The following is a 13,769-nucleotide window of genomic DNA, read 5'->3' on the forward strand; positions in this document are numbered from 1 at the left end:
TGCCATACTGCCAATAAATTTAGGTTGCAAGCTTTTTAGTCCATCTTAAGGGGCTTTTCAGATGATAGATTTTGTTAGTTCCTAGTTCGGGACTACGCTGCCGAAGTTGAACATCGGGGTCCTACCTGCCGTAAGCCCAGTCTCTTAACAGGATTCTTGCCCCTTCCTCGATTGATACGTGAATCGGAAAAATAATATGCTCGACTTCCTGGATTACGTTTTGTCAATTCAGTGACTTTCCCCCATTGACATTATACTATCGTTTTGTCAAGTAAGTGGGTATCCCCTCATTGACTAAATATCTCTTTGTCCCGTAAATGGGTTAGTTCTCATTGACAAACATCTCAATAACTTTATAGTGCGTAAGCGGATAAGCTCTTATTGACAAGATTCGGAAGAGCTCTCATTCATCAATCGCAGACTCGTACAAGAAATAGACTTGTAGACTACGTCAATGAACGCTTATGTCCAATAACATAAGAAGCTTGAGCTGTCTGCTTCGATTCTCTAAGATTTGTTCATGAAACTTGCCTGTCAGATATGTATGTAGCTGTATTTCCGAATTCAGCTATAGATATGTCTGCCAGGTAAGTATGAACAAACTTTATTGTATCATAACAATATCATATTTTGCCTTGCGTTATTTTACTACTGGTTGGTTCAAGTCATATACGCTTGCTGTAGTTACCTCTTCGGATGGCAACCGAGAGGTCTATTGTCTATTATTTTAAGGACATTTAATCGTTACTCCCTGCAGCCTTCCAGGAGTTTCCGATTTATCTTTTACCGTTGTATGGTAGTGTTATGACGACACAAACGCACCTCTATATTTAGCGTTTTCTGTTTCGCTTAAATATACCAGCTTGAGAGTCTCTTTCTGCTAAAAAAATAACAGACATATTTCTTCGTAGAATAGAGTAGCTGGCAACCCAGGCATATCGGTAAGAGACGACGAAAGTAAGCTGCTGTCACTGTCCTCCAGTCCAATCGAGCCAGTAGCAGCTCGTTCGCTGTCATGCGCGGTAGGTTACGTCTCTCTCTCCTGCGGGATTGACTGACTAACCGTATCTCTGTGCTGGCGGTTACGTCTCTCTCTCCTGCGGGTTTGACTTACTAACTGTATCTCTGCCCTACAATCACGGACTTTAGCCTAAGATTGAGAGGATTTCTTACATGAATGAATAAACATTGCATTCGTTTTGCCTTACTATGTTCAACAGAGATATCTCTTACTTCTTTCGGTGCTCGTTACCGCATGGTGTAGGACTACGAGTCTACCGCAACATTGCACTATTATATGCTCTCCTGCTTAGGCAAAGCACAGTCTTATTAGGGAAGTAAGCATACTCGGTGAGGGAATGGATGAGCATGCTGGGGACCATTTCCTTCCTGAAGAAATTTGTTTCCCTGAATAGACTGCAATTCAGACCTCTACAGTTTTTTCCTACCGGAAAACTGAAATTTTATCCAAGATCTAGGAATGATTCTGAACATCTCTCAGTGCGTCAAGTATCACCTGAGGTGATAGAGAGAATGTGCCGGACATCTGGAGAGGGTTTTAGATGTCCTGGAACATAATCTGAAAGAAGTGGAAGCAATTCGGTCGTCCCTCCAGTCCTCGAAACGAGTTTTTGGAACCAGTGGTCCAGATCAACTCGGATATTCCACAGCTCTCTCATATCTTAAGAAGTATCTTCTCTCGGTCCCAGTTCGAGTTTACGAGAAAGAGCGTATTATAACAACAGGCATAGAACGTAACGATCCTCTAGAGGTTTCTTTACAGGATTGCAAAAGTCCGTACGAATCTTCTCGATCGACGGCAGCAACTACTGACTTCCGAGTGGAATCTTTGTTTAGAAGTATGTTGAGAGTTGTGGAGACTTTAAGGACGTCCTTTCATTCATCTCTTTGCTATGTTGAGGACGAAGAGGCTTCTTCTCTGCTCCCTTATTCTCGATCCGGGAGCGGTAGCATTAAACGCCATCCTATGGTATTGAACGGGGATGGATGTTTAGTCTCTTTTCCCTTTTTTCAAACGCTTAGGAAATGTAATAAGATGATTTAAGACGTCACGGGGAGCGACAATGACGCTGATCGCCCCTTGTTGGCCTTCTAGATCCTGGATTCACAGAGGTCACGTCCTTCCTAGTTCATTTTCCAAGGACCTTTTACGAGAGAGTCGGTCTACTCTAACACGAAAGGTACCTATAACCTCTCCGCTCTGAGTCTGACTACGTTCAGACTATCGAGATGTTGAAAGGAATAAGATTACCTTCTTCCCTTTCCGTTTGAAGAATGGGATAAGCTGGCAGTCACAACTATTAAAGAATACGCAAATATGTTGTTGACGGCCTTTGGGCTCAGAGATTTGCTTCTGTCAAACAACAAAGCCCTTCACGATCTTTGAGTTCTGTGGAATCTCGAAACTCGCTCACCATCTACTTTTTGTCTCACCTGTTTTCTCGTTGTCAGACACTCATGCGAGATCAGGCAACATTTGGTAGTCCTGAGTTTCTTGTTGACGAAGTCGGTTGTGTTGATACACCCCCGATGATCGTGTAACATGAGACCAGGTTGGACTGTCAGGCATTTGTCCTTTGGGACTGAATCGCCTTTTTGCTCTGCGCTCCTTTCTTCTGGCACCAGAAGCTCGAGTCAGGAGTGGCTCATGAGTTGATTCGCTGACGACGTTGGGTTGAGTTGATACACCCCCAAGGTTTGCTTAGCTTGAATCGCCCAGGCAGTCCAGACATTCATCCTTCAGCGAAGAATAGTGCATTATAGTCTTCAGGGTACAGCCTTGCTGTCCTTGATTCGTCTGACTGGTCACCTGGTCGGTCACCTGACTTTAGTACAGACGGACTGACTGTGCATGTCCAGATCGAAGCTTTCTATATGGAACTTAGACGTAGTCTGAAGTTCTTGATGTCAAAGCATTTCGAACCTCTCCTTTCGGTTAACTTATTGTACGTGACCAGAAAGGCCTATTTTCTAACCACTCTAGATACGACTAAGAGGGTTAGTGAGGTTTTAAGCCATCGTCAGAAGTTTTGGCTTTAGGGAACACAATGCGGTGTGTTCGCTAAACCTTCCATTGTGGCCTAAGAATGGAAACCTGTCTAGTCCTTGGACCAGGAGCTTGGAATCAAGAGATGGCACAAGTTATTGGGCAAGAGCCAGAGAGAGTCCTGTGCCCTGTCAGGTCTCTCAAGTTTTATCTACATAAAACTAAAGAAAGTCGAAGTCCTTCGGACAATCTGTAGTGTTCCGAAAAAGACCAGACTTGCCCATATCAAAGAACACCCTGGCTTTAGTGTTAAGGAGTTCTTTCAAAAAGGCTCCTTCATTGTGTTTGCACAAAGATTTGAAATCTTTTGATCTGAATGCTCACGAGGTGAGGGCGCGGCCTCGGAAGCATTTCAACAGAGCATGGCACTCAGTAACCTACCGAGTACCACGTTTTAGCGAAGCAACTCTGTGTTTGCTTCACACTTCCTGCGGGATGTGAAGACGGCATATGAGATCTGCTGCTCGCTAGGGCCATACGTGTCTGCAGACACAATCTTGGGGGCAAGAAGTACCACTCATCCTATCCTGTAGAAAATGGTTAGGAAGAGCTCTTAATTTAGTTATTGAGTCGCCGCCAATGGCGACTTCTTAACTCTTAAGCCTTAGTTAAAACACCTTAACTTTGGCTAGGTTGGTCAGGTGGTGATATATATAATATATATATATATATATATATTTTTTTTTTACTTCTTAGCCCTCACGGTATGGTCAATATGGTCGTCACATTGTAGTCACGCCCCCATTGACAGATCATCTGGAGTGCACCAGCTTTATAGGTCTCTACCTCGCTGGCAACTCTAGTAAAGCAGAAGCAGACTTGGGTGACAGTAATAACGAAGTCAGCTATGCTAACAGGTGGAACCAAGATGTAAATCATCTGCATGCATTTGTTTCCCAAAATCCTTCTATTCTGTCCCTTCCCACCTCCAACGGGGGGATTCAGCTATGTATATATCTGACAGGTAAGTTTCATGAACAAAATGATATTGTTATGATACAATAAAGTTTGTTCATACTTACCTGGCAGATATATATAATCAAGTACCCACCCACCTCCCCTCAGGGGACAGTGGAAATAAAAATTATGAATAGAAAATGGGAATGGTTCCTGATACCCGCCTCCCAGCGGCGGGAATGGGTACTAACCACCTGGCCGACCACTGCGTGTGCCGGAAGTTTTTGAAATTCTGTCGGACTTCAGAAAATACAGCTATATATATATCTGCCAGGTAAGTATGAACAAACTTTATTGTATCATAACAATATAATTTTTCCGCTTCCGCACTAACTCCGAAACACCTCCGGCACACAGGAGACAATTTTTTTTACTGCTTCGGCGTTTAAGGGTTAATCAAGGCCAGACCTTTTGCAGATGTTGTAGGGATTTCAGTTCTCTTGCCTCTTCCTCATCTGTTGAAGGTGTAGTTGGTTTCAAAAACAGCAATTTGAACTTCTCAAGAAGGAGAGGCTGGGGTGTGTGAGGAACTGGATGCAGGGGGAAGTAAGTTCTGGATGTACTCAGCATGGGGTCTGCTTGACAAAGCATCATTCTTGGGCTTTCACTTCCTCTTCCCATAAAACTCCCATTTTGGAGAAGGCCATTTAGCATATTCATGGCAAGGGAATCCTGGACAAACTTTTCCCCCGTATGAAATACACACTGAATGCAGCTCAACTGCTAAAGGTAAGATTAAGAAGTCCTTGGGTGATAAGAAGTGGAGTCCTTGGGTGATAAGAAGTAGAGTCCTTGGGTGATAGGAAGTGGAAAAGCCCAAGGACCCTCATAAATAACAATTTGCTAAATGCAGCTGTTGAAGCAGTCAATGATTAACACCCAATAATAATACATATAGGACATGAAGATCACAAGAGTGACAAAAGAAAAGAGAAATCACTATAGCAGGAAAGTTAAAAATATTAAAGTACTGGAGCAACTTTGAAAATAAAGAGATAAATCCTTAGAATAATACTAACAAGCATCAGGATGGCTGTATGGCATAAAAATCAAATGGAAAGGACAATAATGAAGCATTGCTAAGAAATTCACAGTCTCATGAAAAAGTTGGTGTAATAAAAATCCACAATTATACAGTAGACTGTAAAACTATGTAAAATACAAAAGCGAAGACTTTTGAACACCTGAACGGTGTTCCTCATCAGTGTTTACGTTAAAATACAAAGCAAGAGGGTATTTTTCAACCGGTTTTAATTTAGACAATAGAATTAATTGGGATGATGCACAAACTATTTTCAAAAGTGGCAATTCTCATGGAGAAGATTAGTTGAAGGGGTTACTATATAAATTAATTGGGTTGGTGCACAAACTATTTCAAAAGTGACAATTCTCACGTGAGAAGATTAGTAGAAGATCCTACTATATTAAATATGGAAAAATCTTTTAGAGACAAGACAATTACAAATGAAGACCCTTTTATCACCAGGTTTATTGCCAAACACTACAAAAAACATTTTAATTTTATAACTGACATCAACCATCTGAACCCTGATGCTTTGCTTCCTCTTCTCTTCTCTCTCTCCAGATAGCCAATGTCCCTGTGGATATTTGGCATCTATGCAGCACAAATTGCAACATAAGTCAGATCAAGGAGGATGGGAATCACCAGCAAAACCTGAACCAGGACTTCAGTGATGAGTGGTTAGCTTCTGCCCCCCTTCCCCCTCCATTTAAAACTCCATAGGAAAACTACTGTTACTTTGTAATATAGTTTACTATATAATGAAGCATTTATAGGAAAAGTACAATGCAGAGAATAAGATATGAGAATTTTACACCTGTCGGACAAGCAGTTAACTACCGAACCCCTTGTTCGAAAGCTTACGACCTATCCAGCTGCCGCTAGTAACCTTCCTATTGTAAAAGGACCGAAAGGTTTGTATCTCGTGTCGGAACAATATTGATTTACTGCCCAAACACAAGAGCATAGTGGCAGGAATACTGAAGGAATTTTGGATGAATGCTGTGTCATATCAATTACCAGCACAAAACCCTTTGTTGTTTACAGGAGTAATGAAAGAAGGAGAGTTCTGCTATATGCAGATGACCTTTTGTTAACAGCAGAACCCCAGGATGAGGATGTAGAAATGCTTGATTATGCAGGAGTGGAATGTAGAGGAGAGTACTGAAAACCAATTTAAGTAAAATACAAATCTGATTAAAATCCAGAAGTCATTGACCAGCTCAGTGGCATCATTCTCCACCATGATTATTATTAACCAAACAAAAACTTCTTTCGCTTTTCTTCTGCAGATGGAAAAAGAAACCCACAAGTATAACTTGTAAGTAAATAGCAATTCAGTGGCATGATCGGTATGGTCTTGGCCTACCACCTTGGTGGCTGAGAGTTTGATTCTTGGGCATTCCACTTTGGGGTTTGAGATGTGTATTTCTGGTGATAGAAGTTCACTCTTGACGTGGTTCAGAAGTCACATAAAGCCGTTGGGTCCTGTTGCTGAATAACCACTGGTTCCATGCAACGTAAAAACACCATACAAACAAACAAAACAAACTTGTAAGTAAATACAAGTAAACAATTTATACTCGGTAATCTTGAGGGTTTCTTTTCCCATGATTATTATTGTTGTTTTTATCTGCCATTAGCATATATTCCAATGGAATGAGAACAAGCCAGGTAGGCCATCAAATTCATAAAGGTTCCAAAATATGAATGCTCATATGTAAAAAGAAACCTAACACAGAATGTCAGTGTAATAATATAATAGTATGGTACATGTACTGGTTACAACATAAACACCTACCCACTAAAAAATAATGAATGCATACATAAGCACTTGGTTAAAGGGCAATAGTATTAAGCATTTTTAAAGATTATTACAGGCTCTAAAACTTATAAGCATCAACATCCCAAATTCTCCTATGAGTCTGTTCCACAGCTTTGATGTACAATACAAGAGTTGCATACAATCATTCTAAATGCATTGCACTATGCTGGTTAAAGATGGCCAAACATATTTCTTGCTGATGATGTAAGTCATAGTTACCCTTGTTAGGAAAAGGTGAACCATCATTAACTTTTGTCTATGAAATAAAAGTTCCTATGCAGCAAGAGAGATCTAAACAAGAAAACAGCAAAACCAAAGGACTGAAGCATGTGGTTGTAATACCAACTTTATACATGTAAGTAATATCAGCAGCAACATATGAAACCAGAGAGAGTATCAGGACATCATTTTCACTGTACAGGTAGCCCTGGTTGTCAGGGGGGGGGTTCTGTTCTCGGCAGGGTGCTAATAAGCGAAAACTGCCATTAACCAAAACTCAGCAATGTATGGAGCTCATGATGCTGAGTTTTGGTTAATGGCACCTCAGTTAACCGTTTAACGCCAAGGGGTATAATAAAAATCCTCTCCCGTATGCCAAGGGGGTCTCGGAGTGAGCGCCAAAGCTGAAAAAACATTTTTTTCAAAATATCACAGCGCGCTTAGTTTTCAAGATTAAGAGTTCATTTTTGGCTCCTTTTTTTGTCATTGCCTGAAGTTTAGTATGCAACCATCAGAAATGAAAAAAAATATCATTATCATATATAAATAATGCAATATATGATAACGCGAAAACAAAATTTCATATATAATTGTATTCAAATTGCGCTGTGAGTAAAACGGTTAAAGCTAAAGAGTTAATTTTTTTACGTTGTATTGTACACTAAATTGCGATCATTTTGGTATATAACACGTTGTAAAACGATCAAAGCAACACAAAGAATATATTATCACAAAATGATGCAAGAATTCGAAACGAGCGGACGTAAAAAAACGTTTTTTTTCAAAAATTCACCATAAATCTAAATAATGTTCTAGAGACTTCCAATTTGTTTCAAAATGAAGATTAATGATTGAATATTACTATACTGTAAGAGTTTTAGCTTACAATTGCAGTTTTCGACCATTTCGGAAGAGTTAAAGTTGACCAAATGTCGAATTTTTTTATATATTTAATTTATATGCAAATATTTCAAAAATGAGAAAAGGTACAACCTTCAATTATTTTTTGTTGTATTCTACATGAAACTGCGCACATTTTCATATATAAAACTCTATGAGACGCCTGATATGAAACTGAGCAAATATTATGAGAATGCGACGTACGCAATTAGGAGATTGTGCTAGACTTCGAATTTGTTTCAAAATGAAGATATATGACTGAATATTACTAGACTGTAAGAGTTTTAGCTTACAATTGCATTTTTCGACCATTTCGGTAGAGTCAAAGTTGACTGAACGTGGTTTTTTTTCTATTTATCGTGATTTATATGAAAATATTTCAAAAATGAGAAAAGCTACAACCTTCAGTTATTTTTAGTCGTATTCTACAAGAAATTGCGCACATCTTCATAAATAAAACTTTATGTAACGGCTAATTTAAAATGGTCCAAACATTACGACAATCGGATGAAAAAAATATCTGATTTTTTCGGAAGTTACCACGAGGACGTAAGGAAAATGTTCTTTTTTTTCATAAATTCACCATAAATCAAAATATTGTGCTAGAGGCTTCCAATTTGTTGCAAAATGAAGGTAAATGATTGAATATTACTAGAATATAAGAGTTTTAGCTTACAATTGCGTTTTTCGACCATTTTAGTAAAGTCAAAGTTGACCAAAGGTTGAAATTTTGGCACATCGTTATTTATGAAAATATTTCAAAATTGATAAAAGCTACAACCATGGGTTGTTTTTAGTTGTATTGTGCATAAAATTGCGCACATTTCCATATATAAAACTTTATGTAACGGCTAATTTAAAATTATGCAAACATTACGACAATCGCACAAAAAAATGTATGATTTTTTCGAAAGTTACCGCACGGACGTAAGGAAAAAGTTTTTTTCATAAATTCACCATAAATCGAAATATTGTGTTAGAAACTTCCAATTTGTTGCAAAATGACGGTAAATGATTGAATAATACTAGAATATAAGAGTTTTAGCTTACAATTGCATTTTTTGACCATTTCGGTTGAGTCAAAGTTGACCAAAGGTTGAATTTTGGCACTTGTCGTTGTTTATATGAAAATATTTCAAAACTGATAAAAGCTACAATCATGAGTATTTTTTTGTTGTATTCTACATGAAATTCTGCACATTTTCATATATAATACTCCATGTAACAGCTAATTTAAAATGGTGCAAAAATTATGTCAAAGTGACAAAATAATTTCTGAGATGTGTCACTGATACTTTTTAGTGCGATAAGAAAGAAATTCGCGCTTGCGCGCCTGCATAACGATTGTAAACAAAACAATGCCTTGATCCGTGAGCTCCCACCATCCCCCAAGGCGCGTGATTCAAAAGTTTTCGCCTGGTAGGCCTATAAGTATTTTTCAGCGAATTTTAAAAAAAAACTTTCTATCGACGTACCATACGTCCAATCGGCACCCGACAGACTATTTATGTCGACGTTTAATACGTCCAATCGGCGTTAAAGGGTTAAGTATGTTATGGTGCCATAACTCTATTATTGGTACCTTATGGCGCTGATAACTGAAACTTGACCCGTTATGGCGTCATCAATCGCCGATTTACAAGTGCCATAAAACCAGATCGCCTCAGCAGCGTTGTTGGTATGGTATTGGCGTCCCACCTTGGTGGTCGCGGGTTCAATTCTCGGCCATTCCATTGAGGAATTAGAGATGTGTATTTCGGGTGATAGAAGTTCACTCTCGATGTGGTTCAGTAGTCATGTAAAGCCGTTGGTCCTGTTGCTGAATAACCACTGGTTTCATGCAATGTAAAAGCACCATACAAACAAACAAACATTAACCGAGACCACCTATAACCAAGGACTGCCTGTATGGTTACCCACTTTGAAATACACCAGAGACAAAGTCAATGATCTGTGTCTATTGTATAAATAATTTTTTTTTTTTGTCTCCAAAATTAACATTTTTACATTCAATGAAAAAGATAAAATTATGCCATCTTTAACTTACTTTTTAAAAACGATGCCAGTATCTTTACACTTAACCTTTTGCCGGTAACTTGCAGACGCACAAATTGGAGGACTGCTGCTCTTTTTCTCTAAATCTGTAAGATGGGTAATGAAAAATTATTAATCTAAATGTTTTGTATATTTAGGAAGGATACCCTCTAAAAACTATATTTTGTTTCTAACTCAGCTGCTACAAATTTTTCCATATGAACTATATATTTTTGTATAGGGAGTGTTATACTATATGAAATGGTAAAAATTACAAAGAATGTGGAAAAATTTCTGTTCAAAGAACAAAAAGATGAAATTCAGACACATGCTAAGAAGTACAGCAGCAAGAGCCTTAAGGAGGACACATGTAGTGTAGTACAGCATTAACCCTCTTACGCCGAAGCGGTATAATAGAAATTGTCTCCCGTATGCCGGGCCGGTCTGGGAATGAGCGCGGAAGCGGAAAAAATAATTTTTTCAAAAATTCACATCGCGCTCAGTTTTCAAGATTAAGAGTTCATTTTGGCTCCTTTTTTTGTCATTGCCTAAAGTTTAGTATGCAACCATCAGAAATGAAAAAAAATGTCATTATCATATATAAATAATGCAATATATGATAGCGCAAAAAATTTTTTCATATATAATTGTATTCAAATCGTGCTGTGCGGAAAACGGTTAAAGCTAACGAGTTACTTTTTTTTCGTTGTATTGTACACTAAATTGCAATCATTTTGATATATAACACATTGTAAAACGATCAAAGCAACACATAGAAAATATTATCACAAAATGATGCATGAATTCGTAACGCGCGGACGTAAAAAATGTTTTTTTTTTTTAAATTCACCATAAATCTAAATATTGTTCTAGAGACTTCCAATTTTTTCAAAATGAAGACAAATTATTGAATATTACGATACTGTAGGAGTTTTAGCTTAGAATTGCAGTTTTTGACCATTTCGGACGAGTTAAAGTTGACCGAATGTCAAATTTTTATATATATTTTTTTTATATGCAAATATTTAAAAAATGAGAAAAGCTACAACCTTCAAATATTTTTTTTGTATTCTGCATGAAATTGCACACATTTTCATATATGAAACTTTATAAAACGCCTGTCAAATTAGCGTAATTTATTGCTTGTTTATTTTCTTATATCAGCCTTGTACTTTAGTTTTAAGTGCTCTCTCTTATATTCAGTTCAGCAGCTGTATTTTTTTTACGTTAACGTAACGTTCAGTGGTTTTGCCCAGTGATTCCTCCTCTTGTTGTGAATTGCCTAACTATCGTGTTAACGATTGTTTTTATTTTGTTTTCGAGTTGGAATGGAATTGTAGTGCGGTGAGTGGAGGCCGGCCTAAGACAGTTCAGGCCTGTATAAGCTTCTGGACGTACGCTCTTTTGTTGGCAGCCTTCTGGAGAATTATCTTGCGCCTTTTAGGAGGAATACTCCGACGGACCTCCCTTGCAAGTGGTTTTCCGTAGATGTGCTGAGCCATCTATGGCGTATGTGCATTGTGGAGTTTGATCACGGCTGTGATATCGCAGGTTATCGTCACTTGCGACGCCTGTACTCCCGATTCCCGCCGGAGGATTTGGCGGAAGACGTGGTCGTCGCTGTCCCGCCACGTAGGAGGCTTTATGCCAACCACTGTCCTGTCCGTCTTCAGCTGTTTGTCCAGGAGAGCTAAGGGCTCGTGAGGAGGCTCGTAGGGAGGCAATTGCCAGGTAAGAGGTGATTATCCTGTGTTGTCCCTCGGAATTGATCTCGACCCCTGGGTCTACCTGGACAATTTGTGGGCTCCCCCATATAGCTGTTGGGAGGTTGAAGCGACTTCCGTGAACTCCTGTGCACTTCGTTGTATGCGAGGATTTGCGTATTTAATTATTAATCATATTTGTATATAAATATGTATGTTATATTGAGTTGTCAGTACTATTGGGTATTTATTGCCCCTCAGAATATCTATTTGAATTAGCTTTAAGTTTAGTGCCAACACGGTTAGGTAGGAGATTTAAGGTTTTCCTGTCTTTATTTTCTCTAGTCTTCCTTCAATCTTATAATTATAGGTTAGTGGTTTTTCATTATTGGGCCCGTATTATTATTATTTGAGCCTTTGGCATGTTATGTCCTTTCCTTGCTTTGTTAGGGTCAGCTTTTAAGTATTAGGTATCCTTGTGAGCCCGTTATTGTTATTGCTCATATTTACTGTTAAGTTTTCTCACAAGGCTTATTTAGTATTAAGAGTATTTTATAATTAAATATTGTTTATTCTATTCTGGTGTTTGTTTCCACATTCCTCATACCCTGTGTACTTTCTTACTGCCTACGATCCCAGTGATTATTGAAGTATAAAGAACCTGTATTACGGCCAAAGGGGTCGTAACAACGCCTAACATGAAAAGGAGCAAATATTAGGAGAATGCGACGTACGCATTTCGGAGATTTGCTGCAGCGAATCAGCGCGCGGAGGGAAGGAAAACATTTTTTTCAAAAATTCACCATAAATCTAAATATTGTTCTAGAGACTTCCAATTTGTTTTAAAGTGAAGATAAATGACTGAATATTACTAGACTGTAAGAGTTTTAGCTTACAATTGCGTTTTTCGACCATTTCGGTTGAGTCAAAGTTGACCGAACGTAGTTTTTTTCCTATTTATTGTGGTTTATATGCAAATATTTCAAAAATGAGAAAAGTTACAACCTTCAACTATTTTAAAGTTGTGTTCTGCGTAAAATTGTGCACATTTTCATATATGAAACTCTATAAAACGCCTAATATGAAAAGGAGCAAGTATTAGGAGAATGCGACGTACGCATTTCGGAGATTTGCGACCGAGAATCAGTGCGCGGAGGGAAGGAAAAAGTTTTTTTTTTCAAAAATTCACCATAAATCCAAATATTGTGCTAGAGACTTCAAATTTGTTTTAAAATTAAGATAAATGACTGAATATTAATAGACTGTAAGAGTTTTAGCTTACAATTGCGTTTTTCGACCATTTCAGTTGAGTCAAAGTTGACCGAACGTAGTTTTTTTCCCATTTATCGTGGTTTATATGCAAATATTTCAAAAATGAGAAAAGCTACAACCTTCAACTATTTTTTTGTTGTATTCTGCATAAAATTGCGCACATTTTCATATATGAAACTTTATAAAACGCCTAATATGAAAATGAGCAAATATTAGGAGAATGCGTCGTACGCATTTCGGAGATTTGCGGCCGCAAATCAGCGTGTGGAGAGAAGGAAAACTATTTTTTCAAAAATTCACCATAAATCTAAATATTGTGCTGGAGACTTCGAATTTGTTTTAAAGTGAAGATAAATAACTGAATATTACTAACTGTAAGAGTTTTAGCTTACAATTACGTTTTTTGACCATTTCGGTAGAGTCAAACAAAGTTGACCAAACGTGGTTTTTTTTTTCTATTTATCATGATTTATATGCAAATATTTCAAAAATGAGAAAAGCTTCAACATTCAACTATTTTTTGTTGTATTCTGCATAAAATTGCGCACATCTTCATATATGAAACTCGGAGATTTGCGGCCGAGAATCGGCGCGCGGAGGGAAGAAAAAAGTTTTTTTTTTAAATTCACAATAAATCTAAATATTGTTCTAGAGACTTCCAATTTGTTTTAAAATATGCAAATATTTCAAAAATGAGAAAAGCTACAACCTTCAAATATTTTTTGTTGTATTCTACATGAAATAGTGCACATTTTCATATATGAAACTCTA

At 37.9% G+C, this 13,769-nt stretch overlaps 1 protein-coding gene across 1 annotated transcript in view; it reads right to left on the reverse strand.

Annotated features, from left to right (window-relative positions):
• Positions 1-13,769, reverse strand: part of LOC135198523 (protein JTB-like) — a 57,825-nt gene that overhangs the window by 10,958 nt on the left and 33,098 nt on the right. The window contains exon 2 of the mRNA XM_064226182.1: positions 10,037-10,130. Coding sequence (XP_064082252.1) covers positions 10,037-10,130 — 94 coding nt within the window. The remainder of the gene's footprint in view (positions 1-10,036; positions 10,131-13,769) is intronic.

The sequence above is a fragment of the Macrobrachium nipponense genome, chromosome 22 (genome assembly GCF_015104395.2).
Source record: "Macrobrachium nipponense isolate FS-2020 chromosome 22, ASM1510439v2, whole genome shotgun sequence".
Taxonomy (NCBI): domain Eukaryota; kingdom Metazoa; phylum Arthropoda; class Malacostraca; order Decapoda; family Palaemonidae; genus Macrobrachium; species Macrobrachium nipponense.